At 41.8% G+C, this 27,148-nt stretch overlaps 1 protein-coding gene across 2 annotated transcripts in view; it reads left to right on the forward strand.

The window, feature by feature from the left end:
- The window catches only part of LOC124620031 (serine/threonine-protein phosphatase 6 regulatory ankyrin repeat subunit C-like), a 240,507-nt gene that overhangs the window by 128,277 nt on the left and 85,082 nt on the right, over positions 1 to 27,148 (forward strand). For both annotated transcript variants that reach the window (XM_047146700.1, XM_047146707.1), the window contains 2 exons: positions 3,372 to 3,482; positions 18,404 to 18,502. In XM_047146700.1, the coding sequence (XP_047002656.1) occupies positions 3,372 to 3,482; positions 18,404 to 18,502 (210 nt within the window). The remainder of the gene's footprint in view (positions 1 to 3,371; positions 3,483 to 18,403; positions 18,503 to 27,148) is intronic.

A 27,148-nucleotide genomic window follows, 5' to 3' on the forward strand; every position in this document is an offset into this window, starting at 1 on the left:
GAGCTGTGAAATCGCTTCAATCATTTGTAATAACCCTGTATATACTGGTTGAGGAAGATGTAGACATCACAAGAATGAGGGCTATAATGGAGAGAAGAGTCCCATTGACTATGTATAGTGAAAATGATTTCAAAGACTGGTTTGCGTTTTTAAGGGATCTTTTTAGTCGCTGATTGGTATAATGGAGCCAGTACTGCAGCATAATTCTGATAGGAATCATGCTTTGTCTCCTAGGCTGAAACTTCATTTTTGCTGTTATGTCGCAGGGGATCTCAGTAACATCCATCATACCATTGCTGGAAGGGCTTTTAGCAGAGTAATAAGCACTTCAATTGCCTTAAAGACATGCTATGTGTCCAGGCCATGGAACTAAGAAAATGTATCAAGGAACAAAAGAGAATACTGAATGTCATTGGAGCCATAGATTGTGTACATATGCCCATATTTTGTCCTTGTGAAGCACAAGAAGAACTATGTAGAAATTACAAGATTTTCTTTTCTGTCAGTACAAAAATCACCTGTGCTGCTAATATGAATATTTTGAATGTGGTAAGCTGTTGGATGGGTTCCATGCATGATGCATGCATGTGGGACAATAGTAGTCACTGCAGAATTTGAAAATGGACAATATGATGGGTAGATTGTTGGACTTAGTAGATATGTTGTCTCCACAAATCTTAAGAGTCCTGTATTTTGATGCCACATAGGAACTTAAGGGTGCTACAACAGAGCCCATTTTGCTACCAGATGTGTAATAGTGTAAATTCTGTTTTTGGGAGAAACATTTCCAAATTCCCACTAAAACAATGTGATATATACAAAAAAAGTGTAGGAATGTTTTGTGGCTGCTGGAGTTCTGTGCAACTTTGGAATAAAAGTTGGAGATGTTTTTCACCCAGATGTTGTGGAGGTGAATGACATCAGTCAATATACATTTCAGCCAGAGGCAGATGCCGTAGGCTTAGCCGCCAGAAAGTCTGAAAGTCTATTATACTTAAATATTTTAATTAAAATTGTACCTAATTTTCTAGTAAAACAGCAAGTTAGTGTAAAGACTTTTCCTTCCTAGCTGAATAAATAAGGCACTGGGTCGTCATTACTGCAGTGAAATGTGACCCATTTTATTTATGTATAATTTTGTAGTTATGTTTCACTCTCTCCCTCTTTCTTTCTATCTTTATTTCAGTTAGGGATTAACATTTTCATTTTATTTCTTAATTCAGTACACAATGTTGTACAATAAAGATGTTTTGATTATTTCTAAGAAAAACAAAATGTCAACTTTTATAATTTTGCTAATATAAATTAAATATTAGAATGGGGTATCTAGAAAAAGTTGGTGTGCTGTGCAGACATAATAAACATATATATTATGTTATGTGAAAAACAAGAACATATTAACTGTTGGAAAAAATATCAAGCAAACAAAGTATGTTTTATATACACTCCTGGAAATTGAAAAAAGAACACCGTGAATTCATTGTCCCAGGAAGGGGAAACTTTATTGACACATTCCTGGGGTCAGATACATCACATGATCACACTGACAGAACCACAGGCACATAGACACAGGCAACAGAGCATGCACAATGTCGGCACTAGTACAGTGTATATCCACCTTTCGCAGCAATGCAGGCTGCTATTCTCCCATGGAGACGATCGTAGAGATGCTGGATGTAGTCCTGTGGAACGGCTTGCCATGCCATTTCCACCTGGCACCTCAGTTGGACCAGCGTTCGTACTGGAGGTGCAGACCGCGTGAGACGACGCTTCATCCAGTCCCAAACATGCTCAATGGGGGACAGATCCGGAGATCTTGCTGGCCAGGGTAGTTGACTTACACCTTCTAGAGCACGTTGGGTGGCACGGGATACATGCGGACGTGCATTGTCCTGTTGGAACAGCAAGTTCCCTTGCCAGTCTAGGAATGGTAGAACGATGGGTTCGATGACGGTTTGGATGTACCGTGCACTATTCAGTGTCCCCTCGACGATCACCAGTGGTGTACGGTCAGTGTAGGAGATCGCTCCCCACACCATGATGCCGGGTGTTGGCCCTGTGTGCCTCGGTCGTATGCAGTCCTGATTGTAGCGCTCACCTGCACGGCGCCAAACACGCATACGACCATCATTGGCACCAAGGCAGAAGCAACTCTCATCGCTGAAGACGACACGTCTCCATTCGTCCCTCCATTCACGCCTGTCGCGACACCACTGGAGGCGGGCTGCACGATTTTGGGGCGTGAGCGGAAGACGGCCTAACGGTGTGCGGGACCGTAGCCCAGCTTCATGGAGACGGTTGCGAATGGTCCTCGCTGATACCCAAGGAGCAACAGCGTCCCTAATTTGCTGGGAAGTGGTGGTGCGGTCCCCTACGGCACTGCGTAGGATCCTACGGTCTTGGCATGCATCCGTGCGTCGCTGCGGTCGGTCCCAGGTTGACGGGCACGTGCACCTTCCGCCGACCACTGGCGACAACATCGATGTACTGTGGAGACCTCACGCCCCACGTGTTGAGCAATTCGGCGGTACGTCCACCCGGCCTCCCGCATGCCCACTATACGCCCTCGCTCAAAGTCCGTCAACTGCACATACGGTTCACATCCACGCTGTCGCGGCATGCTACCAGTGTTAAAGACTGCGATGGAGCTCCGTATGCCACGGCAAACTGGCTGACACTGACGGCGGTGGTGCACAAATGCTGCGCAGCTAGCGCCATTCGACGGCCAACACCGCGGTTCCTGGTGTGTCCGCTGTGCCGTGCGTGTGATCATTGCTTGTACAGCCCTCTCGCAGTGTCCGGAGCAAGTATGGTGGGTCTGACACACCGGTCTCAATGTGTTCTTTTTTCCATTTCCAGGAGTGTATGTAAAACACATTCATACTTATCACAAAAATCCCAGATTTCTCAAACACTTTGCCTGAAGAACCAGAACCTGAAGTTTGCTCCATTGCATTATTGCCACTTATTCAGAAACTACTGTTTTAAGGCTGTGCACCCATGTTTTTGATACACATATATTATTTTCCTATCTTGGACAGTGCACAGCAGTGAAGCACATACTGTGTCAAGAAATTGCCCTGTATTGAAAAAACAGATTAGCTATTTCTAAGAAGTCGATCAACACTAACAAAAGTACTCGATACCATAGTTTTTGTAATGATTTTGAATGAAAACATGAGGTACACAATATTGCAAAACATGCTATGAGGTCATGAAGTCCTTGAAACAATTGTAGTCTTAAACAGAAACTCTTAGAACTATCATAGAAAAGTGTATAAATTTGTAAGTGCAGTGATGCTACATGAGTTCCTTAATCTTTATTTTATTTTCTTCTTATTAGTTACTTACACATGGGTGTTCTATTCCAGGGAATAATACACCTTACAAGAAACATGATAGAAGCTGGAGCTAGAGTGGACAAGGCTGACCATCATGGCAGAACACCACTACATTATGCGGCACCGGCAGGAAATTATAAGGTATAAAATTATCAAATTCTGATGCTCTGATATATTGAACTAAGAGGTAGGTTTCAACCAGAAACAGACTGCAGGCTCTGTAGTATGTTAAATATTTATTGTTGGGATGGCAGTAGTCAGCCAAACATTTCCCAAATGAAATTGTTCTTGGTATACTCTCTATTGCTATTTATAACCAGACCTCCCAATCAGTTGTTTACATTTAGCTGTAATTTAACATAGGTATACTTTTCATTCATGATCACACTTCTACTCCTTTAGGAGGATTATACAAAATTATAGAAATGGCCTACAGTTTTTTTTCCCTCTGCTACCATCGTGAACAGTTATATAGTAATTTTGTGTAGTTTGGTCCTAGGGTCATTCACTGATGTAACACATCTCTGTGACGTTAAGTTGGGGTGAAATCTGTACTCTGATTTAGCCATTCAATTGGATTGGAAGTCAATCTGTTGAAATATTCATTTGTTTTATGTAAACAGATGTTGTTGCATTAAAAAAAATGTAGAGCTTTAAAATATTACTATAGCAGGAGTAACAGACAATTATTAAGTATTGATTGAGAGACTCCCAGCCAGAAACACCTAATGAACAGCGAGAGAAACCAAAAAAGAAGAAGGCACACAAGAATCCAGAACTTGCGATGGCACCCATACCACCATTCCCTACAAGCTCTGCATCTGAGGATGTGGTGGAGATTCTGGCATCTGGTGAGGACCTAGATCTCGCCAGACACTCAGACACAATGGATGTCAATTGCACAGGTACTCAATCAGTGGCAGCAGGTGACCCTGAGGCGTAACTTGCCTCTTTGAGTGATTCATGCCTTCCCAGCCTAACAATGACGTCATCCTCCAGTGGAATTGCGGCAGATTTCTCCACCACCTGGCTGAGCTACGGCAATTGTTAAGCTTTACACCTGCATTCTGCATTGCCCTCTAGGAAAACTGGCTCCCGGCAATGCGAACCCCTGCCCTCCGCATCTATAAGGGATGTTACAAGAACTGCAGTGAATATAATAGGGTGTCAGGTGGTGTTTGCATCAATGTCCTGAACTCACCGTTTAGTGAACCTGTACCCCTTCAAACTCCTCTTGAAACTGTGGCTGTCAGGATAAGGACAATGCTGGAAATAACAATCTGCAACTTATATCTTCCTCCAGATGGTGTGATACCCCAGAACGTCCTGCCTGCCCTGATTGATCAACTCTCTAAACCTTTCCTACTTTTGGGAGATTTTAACCCCCATAACCGCTCTGCTTCTTAAATACTGGGGCCACCACACATCTCATTGTGGCTCATGGTAGTTACTCGATTGTTGATTTATCAATTTGCAGCCCAGGACTCCTCCTATCTATCCACTGGAGAGCACATGATGACCTGTGTGGTAGTGACCACTTTCCCATCTTCCTGTCACTTCCCCGGTGTCATGCCCATGGATGCCTATGCAGATGGGATTTAGTCAAGGCAGTCTGGGAAGCCTTCACCTCTGCTGTCACCATTGATTCTCACCCACATTGTGACATCGATGTTGTGGTTGACCAGGTCACCACAATGATCGTTTCTGCAGCAGAAAACACGATCCCTCATTCTCTAGGGTGCCCCCAGTGAAAGACAGTACCTTCATGGTTGCCGGAAGTTGCTGAGGCCACTAAAGAGCGTCAGCGAGCTCTACGGCGACGTAAGCGACACCATTCCCTAGAGCACCTCATAGCCTTTAAATGGCTCCATGCCCACATTCGCCAGCTTATACAAAGAAGGAAACGCGAGTGTTTGGAGAGGTATGTCTCAACCATCGGGTGCCAAAAGTCACCTTCCTAAGTCTGGACCAAGATCAAACATCTTTTTGGGTACCAGACCCCAACGGGTGCCCCTGGTGTTCACATCAATGGTGTGTTGTCTACCAACGCAAACGCAATTGCCGAGCACTTTGCTGAGCAATGTGCTCGCTCCTCTGCATTGGAGAATTATCCCCCAGCCTTTCATGTTCTCAAATGGAGGTTGGAAGGGAGGGTTATCTCGTCCACTACACGCCACAGTGTACCTTATAATTCTCCATTTACAGAGTGGGAGCTCCTAAGTGCCCTTGCATGTTGCCCTGACACAGTTCCTGTGCCAGATTGGATCCACAGTCAGATGATTAAACATCTCTCACCTGACTACGAGCGACATCTCTTCATCGTGTTCAACCAGATCTGGTGTGATGGCGTCTTCCCATGACAGTGGCGTGAGAGCACCATCATTCCAGTACTTAAACACAGTACAAACCCACTTGACGTGGATAGCTATCAGCCCATTAGCCTCACCAACATTCTTTGTAAGCTGCTGGAACACATGGTGTGTCGGCGGTTGGGTTGGGTCCTGGAGTCATGTAGTCTCCTGGCCCAACGTCAGGGCAGGTTCCGCCAGGGTTGCTCTACCACTGATAATCTGGTATCCCTTGAGTCAGCCTCTTCCAGATGCCAACACCTGGTTACTGTCTTTGTTAACTTACATGAAGCATATGACACAACCTGGCGACATCATACCATTGCCAAATTGTGTGAGTGGGGTCTCTGGGGCCCGCTTCTGATTTTTGTCCAAAACTTCAAAGGACGTCATCAGGAAGCTGTACCCCAGAGCACCGGCACCACCACGGCTATATGGGCTCCCTAAGATCCACAAAGACGGAGTTCCATTGCGACCCATAGTGAGCACCATCAACTCACCGACATATGGTTTAGCCAAGTACCTAGCACAACTGCTCAAACCGATCGTGGGACACTGTGAGCACCATGTCAAGAACTCGGCGGAGTTTGTGAAGGTACTACAAGGCTTTCGCCTGGATAAAGAAGATCTTCTTGTCAGCTTTGACGTCACCTCACTCTTCACACGAGTACCGCTGGAAGACTCCCTAGCGCTGCTCGAAACACGCTTTAGTGAGGACACAATAAAGCTGTTCCGGCATGTGTTAACAAACACCTACTTCAAGTGTGGAGGCAAATTTTATGAACAAGTGGATGGTGTAGCCATGGGGTCCCCCTTAGCTCCAGGCATCGCTAATCTTTACATGGAGCACTTTGAAGACATAGCCCTGGACACCGCCCCATTGAAACCTAAAGCCTTTTACAGATATGTGGATGACACTTTTGTCGTGTGGCCACATGGCAGAGAGAACCTGCAAGACTTCCTGCGACATCTCAACAGCATACACAGCAACATACAATTCACCATGGAGGTGGAAGAAAACGGAAGCTTGCCCTTCCTTGACATTCTAATCAAGAGGCACCCTGATGGCACCTTGGGTCACGCTGTGTATAGGAAGAAGACACATACAGATTTATACCTTCATGCACAGAGTTGCCACCACCCAGCACAACGCAACTCAGTGCTTAACACACTTGTGCACAGGGCCAAGTCTATCTGTGATGATGACAGCCTACCTGCAGAGTTAAAACACCTAAGGAAGACCTTCCGCAGCAACGGTTATAATGAGACGCAAATCTCGCGCGCCCTACACAAGAGCAGGAAGGTAGACACACCAGAAGAAGAAGATGAGACCAGATGCCTGGCATTTCTACCATACGCGGGACCGCCAACAGCCAAGATTGCCCGCATTCTGGAGAAACACCACATCAAGACAATTTTTCATGCCCCAAGTAAAATTAAGGACATACTTGGCTCAGTCAAAGACCACCTAGGACTGCAGACTCCGGGCGTATACAGTATTGAATGTGAATGTGGTACGAAATACATCGGACAAACGCAGCGCTGCATCACGCAGAGGCACTCGGAACACATTAGAAATGTACGCCTTGGTCAGACAGAAAAATCGGCGGTAGCGGAACATAGCATTAACGAAGGACACACCTTCCTCTTTGAGGGTACGAAGAAGCTGTGTGACGCTAAAGGATTTTGGGATTCAGTTTTCAAAGAGGCTGTAGAAATTCGGTTGAACAGCAACCTGATCAATCGAGACACTGGTTTCCAACTTAGTACAGCTTGGAATCCCGCAATAACTAAAATTAGAAGAGAACGCTCCGGCACGAAGACGGTAGCGGCCACAGACGTATTAGGAACCGGCAGGGACTCGACGCCCGGTCCGCGCCGCGAACCCTCCACCACTGGCGCGGCGGCCGATTCCGCAGGCACCTGATTGGTCGGCGCCCGGAATCAGTCACTGGTCCAGGAGCCTTTATAGGACCGCGCAACACAGCATCTCGACACTTCGCTTGAAGATGATGGGTACGAAACCCTTCGAAACGTTGCGAGAAGACGACGCCTTTACTCGGCTGATCACCCGAGAAGATTTCACGAATGGAATACGCCGAGAAAGTCTCAAATCACATTTAACATACCTCTACGGGGAGGATATCCATCGCAGCTACCAGATGCTACAGAAACTACGACTCAAGACGGGCAAGCTGCTTAGCAGACTGGCCTTCTTACAACGGTGTCGAGATAAAGAAGTGTTGCCGAAATTTGCCAACTTGCGACACCCTGTTAGCACGACAAGATCCAGACGCATACTACAACGAGCCGGTGCGGCCCTGGTGCGCGAACACATACGAGTCACCAGGCAGGAGTTAGATAAGAACGCAAGGATGCTGCTTACTCAACACCTTCGATTGGCATCCTATCTCCCACCACACACATGGGAGTGGATCGACGGAAACACATATGCAAGCAGTGAGATCCACAAGAGAAAAGCCACAGAAAAACAATGTGGCAAGTTCACCAGACTGTCTGGAGCCCGGCAACATGCCGACCACACAACCAATGCCAAGACTGTCATCAATCTGGCAGGCAAAGAACTGGACGAGACCACAATATCAGTGCTGTCGAGAGGACTTAATTTTGCTCCAGTACCCAGGACACTACCTAAGCGAGACATTATCAGCAGCATCGAGCAAGCCGTGCGCGGCCTCCCTACGGAGGCAGCTGAGGAAGTTAGGAGAGAGACGTGCAGGGTCCTGGAGAAGGCAAAAATGCCCAAGAACAACATAACGTCTGCTGAATGGAAGGCTCTTAAGGCCCTACGTGAGGATGAGGACACTATCGTTCTAGCTGCTGACAAAGGCAATGCCACGGTGATACTGAGGAAAGAAGATTATTGGCAGAAGATAAACTCACTGCTACAAGATACTGCCTACAAGCAACTGGACAAGGACACGACAGCTTCCGTGACTCGCAAGACCATCGCCTTGCTCAATGACTCTGGACTGGAAAAGGACGTCATCAGGAAGCTGTACCCCAGAGCACCGGCACCACCACGGCTATATGGGCTCCCTAAGATCCACAAAGACGGAGTTCCATTGCGACCCATAGTGAGCACCATCAACTCACCGACATATGGTTTAGCCAAGTACCTAGCACAACTGCTCAAACCGATCGTGGGTCACTGTGAGCACCATGTCAAGAACTCAGCGGAGTTTGTGAAGGTACTACAAGGCTTTCGCCTGGATAAAGAAGATCTTCTTGTCAGCTTTGACGTCACCTCACTCTTCACACGAGTACCGCTGGAAGACTCCCTAGCGCTGCTCGAAACACGCTTTAGTGTGGACACAATAAAGCTGTTCCGGCATGTGTTAACAAACACCTACTTCAAATGTGGAGGCAAATTTTATGAACAAGTGGATGGTGTAGCCATGGGGTCCCCCTTAGCTCCAGGCATCGCTAATCTTTACATGGAGCACTTTGAAGACATAGCCCTGGACACCGCCCCATTGAAACCTAAAGCCTTTTACAGATATGTGGATGACACTTTTGTCGTGTGGCCACATGGCAGAGAGAACCTGCAAGACTTCCTGCGACATCTCAACAGCATACACAGCAACATACAATTCACCATGGAGGTGGAAGAAAACGGAAGCTTGCCCTTCCTTGACATTCTAATCAAGAGGCACCCTGATGGCACCTTGGGTCACGCTGTGTCTAGGAAGAAGACACATACGGATTTATACCTTCATGCACAGAGTTGCCACCACCCAGCACAACGCAACTCAGTGCTTAACACACTTGTGCACAGGGCCAAGTCTATCTGTGATGATGACAGCCTACCTGCAGAGTTAAAACACCTAAGGAAGATCTTCCGCAGCAACGGTTATAATGAGACGCAAATCTCGCGCGCCCTACACAAGAGCAGGAAGGTAGACACACCAGAAGAAGAAGATGAGACCAGATGCCTGGCATTTCTACCATACGCGGGACCGCCAACAGCCAAGATTGCCCGCATTCTGGAGAAACACCACATCAAGACAATTTTTCATGCCCCAAGTAAAATTAAGGACATACTTGGCTCAGTCAAAGACCACCTAGGACTGCAGACTCCGGGCGTATACAGTATTGAATGTGAATGTGGTACGAAATACATCGGACAAACGCAGCGCTGCATCACGCAGAGGCACTCGGAACACATTAGAAATGTACGCCTTGGTCAGACAGAAAAATCGGCGGTAGCGGAACATAGCATTAACGAAGGACACACCTTCCTCTTTGAGGGTACGAAGAAGCTGTGTGACGCTAAAGGATTTTGGGATTCAGTTTTCAAAGAGGCTGTAGAAATTCGGTTGAACAGCAACCTGATCAATCGAGACACTGGTTTCCAACTTAGTACAGCTTGGAATCCCGCAATAACTAAAATTAGAAGAGAACGCTCCGGCACGAAGACAGTAGCGGCCACAGACGTATTAGGAACCGGCAGGGACTCGACGCCCGGTCCGCGCCGCGAACCCTCCACCACTGGCGCGGCGGCCGATTCCGCAGGCACCTGATTGGTCGGCGCCCGGAATCAGTCACTGGTCCAGGAGCCTTTATAGGACCGCGCAACACAGCATCTCGACACTTCGCTTGAAGATGATGGGTACGAAACCCTTCGAAACGTTGCGAGAAGACGACGCCTTTACTCGGCTGATCACCCGAGAAGATTTCACGAATGGAATACGCCGAGAAAGTCTCAAATCACATGGTGCCTCCTTAGTTCCCCCCATTTCCAGGAGAATGGCATACTGTAGGGCTCTGATTTGAGTGTCTACCACTTTTTAGCAGCAGCTGTAGGGCCTTCAGTCTCAACATTTCTGTATGTAGACAATTTATGCATTTTGTTCTGCTGCTCCAGTACTGGTGTTGCTGAGCAGCATCTACAGGGAACTATCCACAAGGCCCCAGTCATGGGCTCTAGCCCATGGCTTCCAGTTTTCAGCTGCAAATTCGTGTGTCATGCACTTCTGTCAGCATCCTACCATTCATCTGGACCCAGAACCTTACCTTCATGATGATCCACTCACTGTAGTGGAGACATATCGATTCTTAGGACTGGTTCTGAATGCACGATTGACTTGGCTTCCTCATCTTCGTCAGCTTAAGCGGAAGTGCTGGCAGCACCTCAATGCTCTCCATTGCCTGAGCAACACCAATTGGAGTGCAGATCACTCTATGTTGCTGTGGCTCTACAGAGCCCTTGTCCAATCCCAAACTGACTATGAGAGGTTGGTTTATGGTTCGGCAGTGACCTCAGCGTTGCATTTACTCGACCCTGTGTGCCATTGTGGGGTTAGACTAGCGACAGGAGCTTTTAGGGCAAGTCCGGTACCAGTGTACAGGTGGAGACTGGGCTCCCTCCATTGCAGATCAGACGTGCACAACTACTTGCCAGTTACACTGCACACATTTGTAGTTCTCCTGAGCATCCAAATTCCCGTCTCCTTTTCCCGCCCATGGCAGTCCATCTCCTGCATCAGTGGCCCAGGTCAGGGCTAACAATTGTGGTTCATGTGCGGTTCCATCTCTTTGAACTGGAGTCCTTCTCTTTACCACCTCTACATGCTTTCCGTTCATGTAAGACTCCATGGTGTAAGCCCCTGCTGCAGCTTTGTCTGGACCTTTCATGTCACACTAAGGACTCTGTTAACCCTGTGGCTCTCCACTGTCACTTCCTCTTGATTCTTGAAATGAAGGGGCTCTGAAGTGGTTTACACTGATGGCTCGGCTGATGGTCGCACTGACTTTGCCTACATTCACCGCGGTCATATTGAACAGCATTCCTTACCTGATGGTTGCAGTGTATTCACTTCAGTATCTCCATTCATGCCCAGGAGAGTCTTTTCTTTTATTTACTAACTCCTTGAGCATCCTGAAAGCTATCGACCATTGCTACCCTTGTCATCCTTTGGTAACGTCCATCCAGGAGTCCATCTATGCCCTATAATGGTCGAGTTGTTCAGTGGTGCTCATCTGGTCCCCTGGTCATGTTAGAATTCCAGGAAATGAACTTGCCAACAGGCTGGCCAAACAGGCTACACGGAAACCACTTCTGGAGATCATCATCCCCGCAACTGATCTGTGTTCATTATTACACCACAATGTTTTTCAGCTTTGGGAGACGGAATGGCAAAATCTCAGTACGCACAACAAACTGCAAGCCATTAAGGGGACCACAAATGTGTGGAAGTCCTCAATGAGGGCCTCTCGCAGGGACTCCATGGTTCTCTGCTGGCTCTGCAATGGCCATGCCTGGGTGACCCACAGCTACCTCCTGCACTGTGAAGACCCACCTCAGTGTCGGTGTGACGCCCGATTGACAGTGGCCGATATTCTTCTGCTCTGTCCTTCTTTGGCTGCCCTGCGACTGCATCTTTGGTTACTGGACCATTATCATTGATTTTAGCAGAAAACACTTCATAGGTTGATTTGGTTTTACGTTTCATCCATGAGGGTGGGTTTTATCATTCAATCTGAGTTTTTGTGCATGTCCTTTGTCCCTCTGTGTCCTCCACATTAGTGCTTTAAGGATGGAGGTTTTAATGTGTTGCAGGGTGGCTGGCTTTCCCTTTTTATTTTTGTGGTCGGCCAGCCACTGTAACCTGCTTCATTGTTTTACTCTCTTCTAACTGTTTCTTGCATCTCTCTGTTGTTTTCTTGTCCTCTTTTGTTCCTTTTAGTGTTTGTTGCCTTTCCTTTGTTCTTGTGGGCTTTTCCTTTCTTTCCATTTTGTGTTATATGTCTTGTCTATTTTATTCTCACACTTGTGGCATTGTTTTATTAGGAACAAGGGACCGATGACCTCGTAGTTTGGTCCCTTCCCCCCTCGTTTAAACCGTGCAACCAACCAACAAATTTCTAAATGGCAGATATTGAGATAACCAATCACGGCACTGAAAAGCAGCTACAATCACTTTGTAGTGGAAAGGTGTCAGGACTGGATAAGATACCTATAAGATTCTATAATGATTATGTGAAAGAACTTGCTCCCCTCCTAGCAGTAATTTGTTGTTGACCACTTGAGCAACAAAAGGTACCTAATGACTGGAAAAATTGCAGGTCATTCCCACTTTTAAGAAAGGCCATAAGACAGATCCACACAATTATAGATCTGTTTCATTGATGTCAATCTATTATAGAATTATGGACCATGTTTTATGCTCCAGAATTATGACGGTTTTGGAAAATGAACATCTCCTGTATAAAAACCAACATGGATTTCACAAACAGAGATCCTGTGAAACTCAGCTCACTTTATTCCTCCGTGAGATCCACAGTGCAGAGGACAGTGGCACCGGGTTGATGCCGTGTTCCTTGATTTCAGTAAGGCATTTGACACTGCCCCGCATTGACGTTTAGTGGAGAAAGAGAGAGAGAGAGAGAGAGAGAGAGAGAGAGAGCTAGCTTATGGAGTATCAGAGCAGACTTGTGACTGGATACAAGACTTTCTCACAGATAGAACTCAACATGTTGCTCTTAATGGAACAAAATTGACAGAGGTAAAGATAATATCCGGAGTACCACAGGGAAGTGTGATAGGACAGTGGCTGTTTACAATATACGCTCATGCTAATAAATTAAGGATAACTGTAGAATGTGGCACTACACAAAACTGGTGCTAATAGCATAGGCATATCGGGAACACACATGACACAGATCTGTAATTCCACAGTATTGGTGATAAGTTGAGAAAACCATCCTGAAACACATCCGCTACAAAACACTACTGTTTCCTGCACATGTACCTCAATATCAATATGGGATATGATCACCATGCACACGTTCACATGTTGCACAATGGCTTGGCATACACTGGATCAGGTGGTCGAGCAGCTGCTGGGGTATAGCCTCCCATTCTTGCACCAATGCCTGTCAGAGTGCCTGAAATATCCTAGGTGTTTGAAGACGTGCAGTGATACGTTGACCGACAGCATCCCAGACATGCTTGATGGGTTGTAGGTCTGGAGAACAGGCAGGCCACTCCATTTGCCTGATATTTTCTGTTTCAAGGTACTCCTCCATGATGGCAGCTCAGTGGGGCCATGCATTATCATCCATCAGGAAGAAGGTGGGACCCATTGCACCCCTGAAAAGGTGGACATCCTGGTGCAAAATGACACCCGGATACACCTGACCTGTTACAGTTCCTCTGTCAAAGACATGCAGGGGTGTACATGCACCAATCATAATCCCACCCCACACCATCAAACCATGACCTTCATACAGGTCTCTTTCAAGGACATTAAGGGGTTGGTATCTGGTTCCTGGTTCACACCAGATGAAAACTCAGTTTGAAACACTGTTCAGACTACACCTGGACTCGTCTGTGAACATAACCTGAGACCACTGTTCTAATGACCATGTACTGTGTTCTTGACACCAGGCTTTTCCGGACTCTACTGTGACCATGGGTCAGTAGAATAAACCATGTCTGTTCAGTGGTCTGTAGACTGTGTGTCTGGAGACAACTGTTCCAGTGGATGCAGTAAGGTCCCAAGCAAGGCTTCCTGCAGTACTTTATGGTCGTCTGCAGGCACTGATGGTGAGATATCGGTCTTCTTGTGGTGTTGTACACTGTGGGCGTCCTGTACTGTAGCACCAGGACACGTTTCCTGTCTGCTGGAATCATTGCCATAATCTTGAGATCACGCTTTGTGGCACACAGAGGGCCCGTGCTATGACCTGCTGTGTTTGAGCAGCCTCCATTCGCATAGTATTCTACCCCTCATAACTCCATCAATATGTGTCCGTTGAGCCATTTTCAACACACAGTCACCATTAGCACATCTGAAAATGTCTGCACACTTACTCGCTGCACTGTACTCTGACATGCACCAACACAACTCTGTGAATGTGGATTGCTCCCAGTGCCACCGTGCGATGACTGCAGGTCAAATGCACCACATGGTCATACGCCGAGGTGATTTAAACCTGTAAACCGCCCACCAGAGCATTGCTTCACCATGTATCAACATTATCGTTCATTTATGAGCGTGAGTGTATATAAATGATGTAGTAGAAAGCACTGGATGCTATTTAAGGCTATTCACAAAAGATGCAGTTGTCTATACCAAAGTAGCAATGCCAGAAGATAGAAAGAATTTGCAGGACAACCTGCAGAGAATTGATGAATGGTGCAGGCTGCGGCAGTTGACCATGAACATAGATAAATGTAACATCTTGTGCATATATGGGAAAAGAAATCCACTACTGTACAACTACACTATTGATGAAAAACAGCTGGAGACAGTGTCTGCCATAAAATATCTAGGCATAACTATCCAGAATGACCTTAAGTGGAATGACCACATAAAACAGATAGTGGGAAAAGCAGATACCAGACTCAGATTTGTCAGGAGAATCTTAAGGAAATGTCACTTATCCATGAAAGATCTGGCTTATAAGGTGCTTGTTTGCCCAATTCTTGAGTATTATTAATCTAACTGGGATCCATATCAGGTAGGACTGATAGAGAAGATCCAATGATGAAGAGCAGCGTGTTTCACCACAGAATTGTTTAGCTGGTGAGAGGGCGTGATGGACGTGCTAAACAAATTCCACTGGCAGATGTTACAAGAGAGGCGTTGTGCATCATGGAGAGAATTACTATTGAAATTTCAGGACAGCACTTTTCAGGAGGAGTCAGACAACATATTACTTCTCCCCACCTACATCATGTGTATTGACCATGAAAAGAAAATTCGAGAAATTAGAGCCAATACAGAGGTTTACTGGCAATCATTCTTCCCATACACTATTCACGAGTGGAATGGGGCTGGAGGGATCAGATAATGGTACCGAAAGTACCCTCTGCCCACACCATTAGGTGGCTTACGGAATATGATGTAGATGTAGATGAAGATGTGGCCTGTGTGGGGAAGCTTGTAGAGCATTAGGTCATTGTACCATGAGTCCTGAGTTCGTACCCCAATGACAGTAATGTTATATTTATTTTTTACTGTATTACACACGAAAGAGTTCAGTGGACTATTAATACCTCCACACATGTGATGCAACTGCTTCTTTATTATACTATATCGATTGTTTATATTTGTCCAGGGAAACTGCAGATGCACTGGCTACTTCATCATGAGTGGTGCATGTTCTGTTACATGTGTCTGACAGAACACCACACCTTTCTGTACAAATGTACTCTACAGGTTTGCTACTTTCAACTAATGAAGTGAAAGCAGACTGCCAAAAGAAAATTGCTACAAGCTCCGAAAAGTCCTTTTACATGCCAGGAAAATGTTCTCCCAGTTAACAGTTTCACATATGAACGGTTCAAACGAATTGCCAACAGTGGGGTTTGAGCATGGGACATGACCACAAGCTCTACCAATTCTCCCATGCAAGATCAACAAAACTATCCCTCCTAGCCTGTACTCCATAGTTATGATGTTACCGTTTATGCGCCTTCTGCTGCATGATAGCACATAGCACTAACTGAATCAGTGTTTTGGATGATACTCTATTGACATACAACATTTGGTACTGCTCTGAGTGTCTAACGTCTGGAGGTTCGGGTGTTAGCAACACAGGCACAGCAATACCATATTTATCAACTGATACTGGACAGTGACTCAATAAAAATGTTGTTGCCTTTGCGGGGATTACATAATGTATGTATAAGTACAGGTTGTGATGCAGTAACAGTGACATATGGAAGTCTGGATCTAGCCATTACGCATGCACACTTAGCCAAACTGGTTTAGGCAACTGCTTGTGTAAAGTGGGAAATCTGGGTTCAAGTCCTGGTCCAGCACTAATTTTCATTGTCATCATTCCCTTAATGGCTGTAGTCACCACAGTGCCTGTTTCTTCAGACATGCTTGCATTTATGAAGGAATACCGCATCTTTCTTCTTAACAGAACATCCACTGCCATATCATAAGCATTTAGGCTGGGAGATTTTAGTGTGTTGCAGAGTAGCTGATCCACACCCTTTCCTTCCAGTGATCAGCCATCTTGGGATGTATGCTGTCTTCTTTTGAACCTTGTGTTAGTGATTTGACAAAGTGAGTTTCATTGCTATCGATGTGAGTGTGTGTATTCAAGTTTTTTTCTGTAATTTCTTTACGTTTTTATTCACAGTTCTCATTTTAGTCATTTTATGATATTCCTCCACACTATTCTCATTACATTTTATTGCAGGTGCTAAAGACCTTGCTGTCAGGAAAAAATGTGTATCAACAAAAAACCATAAAAAACTGCCCTTGAATGATACTCCTCAAAGTGGAGACACAGGAAATAAACTTTAAACTATGTTTCTTGATGTATTATACGGTGTAGAGTATTAATTGCTTTTGAAGCTTCATGACTGATCTTGTTAATGGATTTATTACACTATTTTCATGCCATCTATTTTTTTTAATGTTGACTGATGTAATATAAACGGAAGAATTTTTTTTTAAACCTACTTTTTAGGTTGTCTGTGTAAAGTGTAATCCATGGTCAGCACTGAAACTTTCAAAAACAGCCCCCAAATCAGTCAGTGGAACTGACTCTTAACAGTCTAGGACTCATGAAGATGGTACTTGTCTCCTCAGTTTGATATCATTGTGCAGCCATGCCATATGAATGCAGAATTTATAACTTTATTACTGCAAATTGTGCTGTGTTCCGTCCCACAGTGTTTCGACAGGTCCAGCTTCTGGAGAGGACATCTTTTTGATCTTGAAATTCCACACTTTTTACCTGTCTTTTTAAGACAAATGGTAAAATTCATTTGTGATTAAGCTGTGCAGTGGGGCATGGGTGATGTTCTTCTGGGAACTAGGGACAGATATGAGAGAATGTACTGTAGCTAAAATATGTGCCTCAGGGTTCCTGGATGGTCTCTTTGTGTATCTAAACAATGGGGCATGTGGAATTGATGGAGGAGAGACTGGATACTTCTATTTCAACAATATTCTATACAAGTTGACTACAGGATAGTGCCAAAACCACCTGCATGATGAAGGAGTGATGTAATTTCTTGTGAGAAGCTCAACAAACAAACACACATTGTGTGGTAAATGCTAAAGACCAAATATTTTCCAAAGAGGTCAGAAAGGCAAACCTACAGTGTGGTGTAAACAAAGAAAATCATTTCCATGAATGGACAAGAATTTGAGAATGAATAAAAAGTCTATTGTTCTGATCAGAGGAGGCAAATGCTCCCTTTTGTTCCATCCTTGTTGACACCTGTGATGGGAGATGTTAAATAAATGGAAATCACTGACAGTCACATTTGATAATCTTTTCCTTATGTGTATGATGGCTTGATAATGTAATATTGTGTTGTTATAATCCTGATATTTTCAAACAGCTCATTACAATGAAGTCAGTTACTACCTTTATATACTCGTAGTATTTTTAAATTCCTTTTCTGTGTGCTGAAAATAAATTTGTGAAATGTGCATGTGGTTAACATGAGGTAGACTCTTCTACTTATGCTGGTGATTATTTACTTGTGACTACTTTAAGGACACAGAGGCTAATTTGTAATCTGAAAACACTACAATATTAAATAAATTAAATAAATGTTCAAATGCTACTAGTAACTAAAATGACTGTAATGTGTGTGTGTGTGTTCTGGTGTGTTTGCTAACATGTGTAGCAAAAAGTTTATATTTTAAAATAATCAAAGTAGTATAGTTGTTTTCACATGAGTACTTCTGAAACATATTTCTCTGATTTCAGTATGTGGAAGTACTCATCAAGGCCGGAGCTGATGTAAATACTGTGGACATGGATGGTGCGACACCACTTCTGATGCAAACCAGATGTAACTATTATGAGGTACTGTCTCATTAGTAGCATGTTCTACTGATAATAGTGTAAAAAATATTGGTGATCTGAAAAGCTGTGAAAAATTACCAAATTACCAGAGCTTACAATCAGATAAAAAATAAAAACAGATCCATAGATCTACAGTTCTGCTTCAGGCACGGAAGTGTATATTTGGCTATCTATTTGTGTGTTTGTTGTTGCAATCGAGGAATTCAATAAATGAAACCCTTCCACAGTCACAAGTCAGAAATGACAGCACATGCTATGTTGGTTTTTACTCAGTTTATGATAACTTTCATTGTTTAAGCATGCAACTTATTTATCATTTTCTGGATTATCAACTCCCCATACTTCTTCCCACTGCCATATTGCATTCTTTTTTCTTTGCAATAAAGCATGATAAAATCATTTGCTCTCTATCCAACTGCAATTTGGCCAGTATTCCTTGTAAATGGAAGAACAAGAGTGTAAATATGTGAGATAATCTTAATTTGTCAAATTTTCTTTGTTTCCAGAATCTTGATTTACACAAACAGTCCTCTAGTTGCCAGAAACAATTCATACAAATACATCTTACATAAAATGACAGTAATAGTATAATTAATAATGTGTTCCAGGTGACTATGCCTTGGTTGAATGGATTTCATCTTAAAATCCGGGGTTTTGTCGCCATCTGCATAGGATATTTTCAAGGGAGATCGTAGCTTCTTTGAATACCCGATTCACACCCTGGTTCTATACTGTCACACTCTCATCTGTGGGCCAGTGTGTGAATCGGACAATCAAAGAAGCTACAATCCTCTTTGAAACAGTCCTCTGCACATGAGGATGAAACTTTAAATTAGGATGAAATCCATTTGACCACAGCATAACAGCCAGAATATTTTATTAATTGTGACATTTCCAGCTAGTAAAGTTTACATTTTACAATAATAGTATAATAATAATAATAATAATAATAATAATAATAATAATAATAATAATAATAATAGTAATAGTAGTAATAGTAGTAATAATAATAATAATAATAATAATAATTGGATAACCACAGTGACTCCATAGAAGCGATGGAAAAAACAGATGCCTATAAATATCCAGGATACAGACAAAAAATAGGAATAGATAATACAAATATTAAAGAAGAACTAAAAGAAAAATATAGACAAAGACTAACAAAAATACTGAAAACAGAATTGACAGCAAGAAACAAGACAAAAGCTATAAATACTTATGCTATACCAATATTGACCTACTTATTTGGAGTAGTGAAATGGAGTAACACTGACCTAGAAGCACTCAATACACTTACATGATCACAATGCCACATATATATAATACATCACATACATTCAGCAACAGAAAGATGCACATTAAGCAGAAAGGAAGGAGGAAGAGGATTCATCGACATAAAAAACCTACATTATGGACAGGTAGACAATTTAAGAAAATTCTTTATAGAACGAGCAGAAACTAGCAAAATACACAAAGCAATCACTCACATAAATACATCGGCTACACCACTGCAATTTAGTAACCACTTCTACAACCCTTTAGATCACATAACATCAACAGATACGAAGAAAGTAAATTGGAAAAAGAAAACACTACATGGCAAGCACCCGTATCATCTAACACAGCCACATATCGTTCAAGAGGCATACAACACATGGCTAAGAAAAGGCAATATATACAGTGAGACGGAAGGATTCATGATTGCAATACAGGATCAAACAATAAACACCAGATATTACAGCAAGCATATTATTAAAGATCACAATACCACAACAGATAAATGCAGACTTTGCAAACAACAAATAGAAACAGTAGATCACATCACAAGTGGATGTATAATTCTAGTAAATACAAAATACCCCAGAAGACATGACAATGTAGCAAAAATAATGCATCAACAACTTGCCATAAAACATAAACTAATAAAACAATACATTCCCACATACAAGTATGCACCACAAAATGTACTGGAGAATGATGAATACAAATTATACTGGAACAGAACCATTATAACAGATAAAACAACACCACATAACAAACCTGACATCATACTCACCAATAAAAAGAAGAAATTAACACAACTAATCGAAATATCCATACCCAATACAACAAATATACAGAAGAAAACAGGAGAAAAAATTGAAAAATACATCCAACTGGCTGAGGAAGTCTAGGATATGTTGCATCAGGATAAAGTTGACATTATACCGATTATACTATAAACTACAGGAGTCATACCGCACAATATCCACCAGTACATCAACGCAATACAGCTACATCCAAACATATAAATACAACTACAGAAATCTGTAATTATTGATACATGTTCAATTACCCGAAAGTTCCTAAATGCAATGTAACATATACCGTACAGTTAAAAGGAAGTCACGCTTGATCAAGGTCCGCATCACTTTTATTTTTGACCAGACATACCGTCTGAGAAAAGAAAGAATAATAATAATAATAATAAACAAAATAATAATAATAAACAATAAAACATAAACAAATAGAAACAGTAGATCACATCACAACCAGGTGTACAATACTAGCAAATACAGAATACCCCAGAAGACATGACAATGTAGCAAAAATAATACATCAACAGCTTGCCTTACAACATAAACTTATAAAACAACACGTTCCCACACACAAGTATGCACCACAAAATGAATGCACTGGAGAATGATGAATACAAATTATACTGGAACAGAACCATTATAACAGATAAAACAACACCACATAACAAACCTGACATCATACTCACCAATAAAAAGAAGAAATTAACACAACTAATCGAAATATCCATACCCAATACAACAAATATACAAAAGAAAACAGGAGAAAAAATTGAAAAATACATCCAACTGGCTGAGGAAGTCAAGGACATGTGGCATCAGGATAAAGTTGACATTATACCAATTAGTCAATTATACTATCAACTACAGGAGTCATACCACACAATATCCACCAGTACATCAATGCAATACAGCTACATCCAAACTTATATATACAATTACAGAAATCCGTAATTATTGATACATGTTCAATTACCCGAAAGTTCCTAAATGCAATATAACATATACCGTACAGTTAAAAGGAAGTGACGCTTGATCAAGGTCCGCGTCACTTCTCATTTTTAACCAGACTTAACGTCTGAGAAAGTAAAGAAAAAATAATAATACTAAAAGAAACAAATGTAGAAGAGGGAAAAATGAAAATAATTAAAAATAAAACACAACAAGGTCATATCCTGCTATTATGTGCCAAATATAATGTTCATATAACCCTTCACCCTGCGTCATTCACCAACTATAAAACTCTCATTATTATCCACTAATTTTGAACCAGTGTCAGTAAAAATTAAGTAAGTACCAGTACCACCGATATGAAATTTTTATTCTCTAAATCAAACCCAATGGGTTTGTGGAATTCAATAGGACTTCACTTGCCACATCTCATGTGGTTTGCTACTTGTTTCCTTATTTATTTGTTGTACACAGGCAAATACAAGATTTTTTCTTGGATTGCAGATAAATTATATGGTTTCCAATGTAGATCATGTAATTCTATAAAAGACATTATTTGTATATAAAAACAAAGATGAGGTGACTTACCGAACAAAAGCGCTGGCAGGTCGATAGACACACAAACAAACACAAACATACACACAAAATTCAAGCTTTCGCAACAAACTGTTGCCTCATCAGGAAAGAGGGAAGGAGAGGGGAAGACGAAAGGAAGTGGGTTTTAAAGGAGAGGGTAAGGAGTCATTCCAATCCCGGGAGCGGAAAGACTTACCTTAGGGGGAAAAAAGGACAGGTATACACTCGCACACATGCAGACATATTCTGCTTGTGTCTGTATGTGTGGATGGATATGTGCGTGTGTGCGAGTGTATACCTGTCCTTTTTTCCCCCTAAGGTAAGTCTTTCCGCTCCCGGGATTGGAATGACTCCTTACCCTCTCCTTTAAAACCCACTTCCTTTCGTCTTCCCCTCTCCTTCCCTCTTTCCTGATGAGGCAACAGTTTGTTGCGAAAGCTTGAATTTTGTGTGTATGTTTGTGTTTGTTTGTGTGTCTATCGACCTGCCAGCGCTTTTGTTCGGTAAGTCACCTCATCTTTGTTTTTATATATAATTTTTCCCACGTGGAATGTTTCCTTCCATTATAAAGACATTATTTGATAATATAAAAACATTTATATAGCAGCTGTCATGAAAAGAGGCAAATAAGTCATCTCACTGTCCTACATCACTGCCAGTTAGTTATACCAAGTGAGGTGGCAAGGGTTCAAACCCTTTCCGGCCATCCTGATTTAGATTAGATTAGATTAGATTAGATTTACTTTCATTCCAATTGATCCGTAGTGAGGAGGTCCTCCAGGATGTGGAACATGTCAGAAAAACAACAATACATGACAAATATTTAAACTAAAACAAATAAGCTAATGTACCATTCCACAGGTCCCAAGTGGAATGATCGTCATTTTTTAATGAACACTAAGAGTCATTTTACAAATACTATTGCACTGAATTTAAAATAAAAAAGTTTTATATTTATTTATAAGGTAAGAAACATGTAATACAACTACTGTAATACTTATTTACAATGAACACATTACTGCACTGAAATGGTGCAGAAGTTAGATTATACTTACACACACACACACACACACACACACACACACACACACACACACAAATTTTCAGTGAACACATTACTGCACTGAAATTGTGCAGAAGTTATGTTGTACTTATATACAAATCAGTTGGTTTTCCTCAGAAATTCATCAATGGAGTAGAAGGAGTTGGCCACCAATAAATCCTTTAGGCTTCTCTTAAACTGAATTTCATTGGTTGTTAAGCTTTTTATGGCTGCTGGCAAGTTATTGAAAATGTGTGTTCCTGAATAATGCACACCTTTTTGTACAAGACTAAGTGACTTTAAATCCTTGTGAAGATTATTCTTATTTCTAGTATTGATTCCATGAATTGAGCTGTTGGTTTGAAAAAGTGATATATTTTTAATGACAAATTTCATTAAGGAATAAATATATTGGGAAGCTGTAGTTAGTATCCCTAGTTCCCTAAACAGGCTTCTGCAGGATGTTCTTGAGTTCACACCACATATAATTCTTACTGCACGTTTTTGTGCCCGGAAAACTTTAGCTTGGCTTGATGAATTACCCCAGAAAATAATCCCATATGACATTATGGAATGAAAGTAAGCATAGTATGCCAGCTTTTTCATTTTTATATCCCCTATGTCTGACAAAATTCGCATTGCAAACAGAGATTTGTTAAGACGCTTCAGCAGTTCTGTGGTGTGCTCCTCCCAGTTGAATTTATTATCAAGCTGTAATCCCAAGAATTTAACACCGTCCACTTCTTCTATCTTCTTGTCATCATATGTTAGACATATACTCTTGGGACACCCCTTACAAGTTCTGAACTGCATGTAGTGTGTTTTTTCAAAGTTTAGTGACAAAGAATTGGCTAGGAACCAGTGATTAATGTCTACAAATATTTTATTGGCTGATCTTTCTAAGACTACACTTGATTTGCTATTTATTGCAATGTTTGTATCATCAGCAAACAAAACAAACTTGGCATCTGGTAATGTTACTGATGAAAGGTCATTGATATACACAAGAAAAAGTAAGGGCCCCAAAATGGAACCTTGTGGGACCCCACATGTAATTAGTTCCCAGTTGGATGATGCCTGATAGCTTGATACATGTCTCTTTCCTAATAACACCCTTTGTTTCCTGCCAGAGATATAAGATTTGAACCATTTTGCAGCATTTCCTGTTACACTATAATATTCTAGTTTACTTAAAAGGATATTGTGATTTACACAGTCAAATGCCTTTGACAGATCACAAAATATACCAGTTGCCTGCAATTTTTTGTCTAATGAATTAAGTACATTTTCACTGTAAGTGTAGATAGCCTTCTCAATATCAGAACCTTTTAGAAATCCAAACTGTGACTTTGACAGTATGTTATTTGAGATAAGATGGTTATAAAGACGACTGTACATTACTTTTTCGAAAATTTTTGAGAATGCTGGCAACAGTGAAATTGGACGGAAATTTGATGCTATTTCTTTATCTCCCTTCTTAAACAGTGGCTTAACTTCAGCATATTTCAGCCATTCGGGAAATATTCCACTGATAAACGACTGGTTACACAGATAGCTTAATATGTTACTTAGCTCAGAATCACATTCTTTAATTAACTTTGTTGATATTTCATCATACCCACTAGATGTTTTTGATTTTAAAGATTTTATGATGGACATTATTTCTGTTGGGGTAGTGAGGGTCAAATTCATATTATGGAAGTTACTTGAAATGTCTGGTCTAAGGTAATCCATAGCAGCATCTACCGAACCTGACAACCCCATCTTTTCAGTAACAGTTATAAAATGTTTGTTAAAAAGTTCTGCAACACTATACACATCTGTCACCAATGCATCATTTACTCTTAATGCTATTTGTTCCTCTTCATGTCTGGTTCTACCGGTCTCCTCCTTCACTATATCCCATATTGTCTTTATTTTGTTATCTGATATGACTATCTTTTCCTTGTAATATATTTGCTTTGACATCCGTATTACAGTCTTTAATATTTTGCAGTATTTCTTATAATGTGCTATAGCATCAACATTGGAAATGTTTCGGATTGACAGATACAGTTTTCTTTTTGTTTTACAAGATACCCCTATTCCTCGAGTAATCCATGGCTTCTTTGTAGACTTTGCTCTAACCTTGGTAAGTTTTGGGGGAAAGCAGTGTTCAAATAAGGTAAGCACTTTATTAGCAAAAATGTTATATTTTTCATTCATGCCATGAGCACTGTAAACATCAGTCCAGTGAATGTCTCTGAGGAGTGTCCTAAAATAATCAATTTTTGGCTTACTGATTACCCTCTTGAGCTCAGATTTAACAGATTTTATATCCTGTTCAGTATTAACATTTAACAGAAGGAACTGCATGTCATGGTCTGAGAGGCCATTGACTATTGGTTTTGTAATATAATTTTGTTCATTTGACTTTTCTATAAAGATATTATCAATGGCTGTTTGTGAGCAAGTGGTTATCCTAGTGGGGAACTTTACTGTGGGAATTAAGTTGAATGATAGTGTTACTAACTCAAATAGGTTCTTATTGGGAGAGTCTTTAAGGAAATCTACATTGAAATCACCAGCAACCACTATTTCTTTGTTTTTGGTTGTTAAATGGGCCAGTACAGCTTCAAGGTGGTTTACAAACAGATTAAAGTTACCTGCAGGTGCTCGATATACACTTAATATTATGAAAGATTTTTTGTGAAAATCTAATTCTGTTGCACATGCTTCCATATGCTGTTCTAGGCAAAATTTATGAATGTCTATGTTCTTAAATTTATGACAGTTCCTGATGAATGTGGCAACTCCTCCTTTCTCCATTTCTGATCTACAATAGTGAGATGCTAACCTAAACCCTGTAACACTTAAAAGTTCTATACCAGTGGTCACATGATGTTCAGAGAGACAGATTATGTCAGCTGGGTTTGAAGACTCTAATTCATCTATGCAGATAGTTAATTCATTAATTTTATTTCTCAGTCCTCGAATATTTTGATGCAATAAAGATAGCTGACATTTCACATTGACCGAGTTAAAATTGGGTGGAGTTAAAATATCTGCTGACAGTTGAAAATTCTTAACCAATGGCTGTTTATGCTGATGTAATAAGCTGGAATTATGTTTTTTGATTTCTTTCTCAAACTGAAGGTTTGTCTCAGTTCTAACCTCTCTTAAAATTTGTTTTCTTTCTGTCCTCCCTACCCTAAAAAAGGGTCTTTTCTGAATCCTATAACCACTGGTATTTTACCACTCATGACAGTGCCTCCCCCCTTTAACTTTCCTGCTATTTCCCCAGCCAATTTACCCTTCCCCTTCCTGTTGAGGTGAAGGCCATGCCTAGTATAATCCCACCTACTGACAGAATCAACATGGACCACACCAATGTGTGACCCCGCACCCGACATGAGCAGCCGTTCCAGCTCCAAATTAACTCTCTTGACAGAAGAGTTCAAATGAGGTCGGTCATGGCGCCCAAGAACAGATACAAACTCAACACTGGTATGCCTCGATGCTGATGCAATCTTCGCCAGGTCACACTCTGTGCTGTACCCAGGATCTCTGTCAATACTGTTTCCATGATTTCCCTGAACTGCTTCAGGCAAATGCTGGAATGCGTCCTTTGAAAGGGCATTGCTGATTACCTTCACCATCCTTTCGTAACTGGAGCTTGTGCTCTTTCTCTAATGGTTTTGTTGTTGACTGGACGTTAAACACTATACTTCTCCTCCACCAGTTGGTGCTAATTTCAAATATCAGTAAAAGAAAAAAAAGTTGGACGTCTCTGATTTCGCTCTTGAATATGATGGGAGTACTTGTAAAAAAAATATTAATTAATTAATAATATGGTTATAATAGAGGGAAACATTCCACGTAGGAAATATATATCTAAAAACAAAGATGATGTGACTTACCAAATGAAAGTGCTGGCAGGTCGACAGACACACAAACAAACACAAACATACACACAAAATTCAAGCTTTCGCAACAAACTGTTGCCTCATCAGGAAAGAG

Source organism: Schistocerca americana, chromosome 1 (assembly GCF_021461395.2).
Source record: "Schistocerca americana isolate TAMUIC-IGC-003095 chromosome 1, iqSchAmer2.1, whole genome shotgun sequence".
NCBI lineage: Eukaryota > Metazoa > Arthropoda > Insecta > Orthoptera > Acrididae > Schistocerca > Schistocerca americana.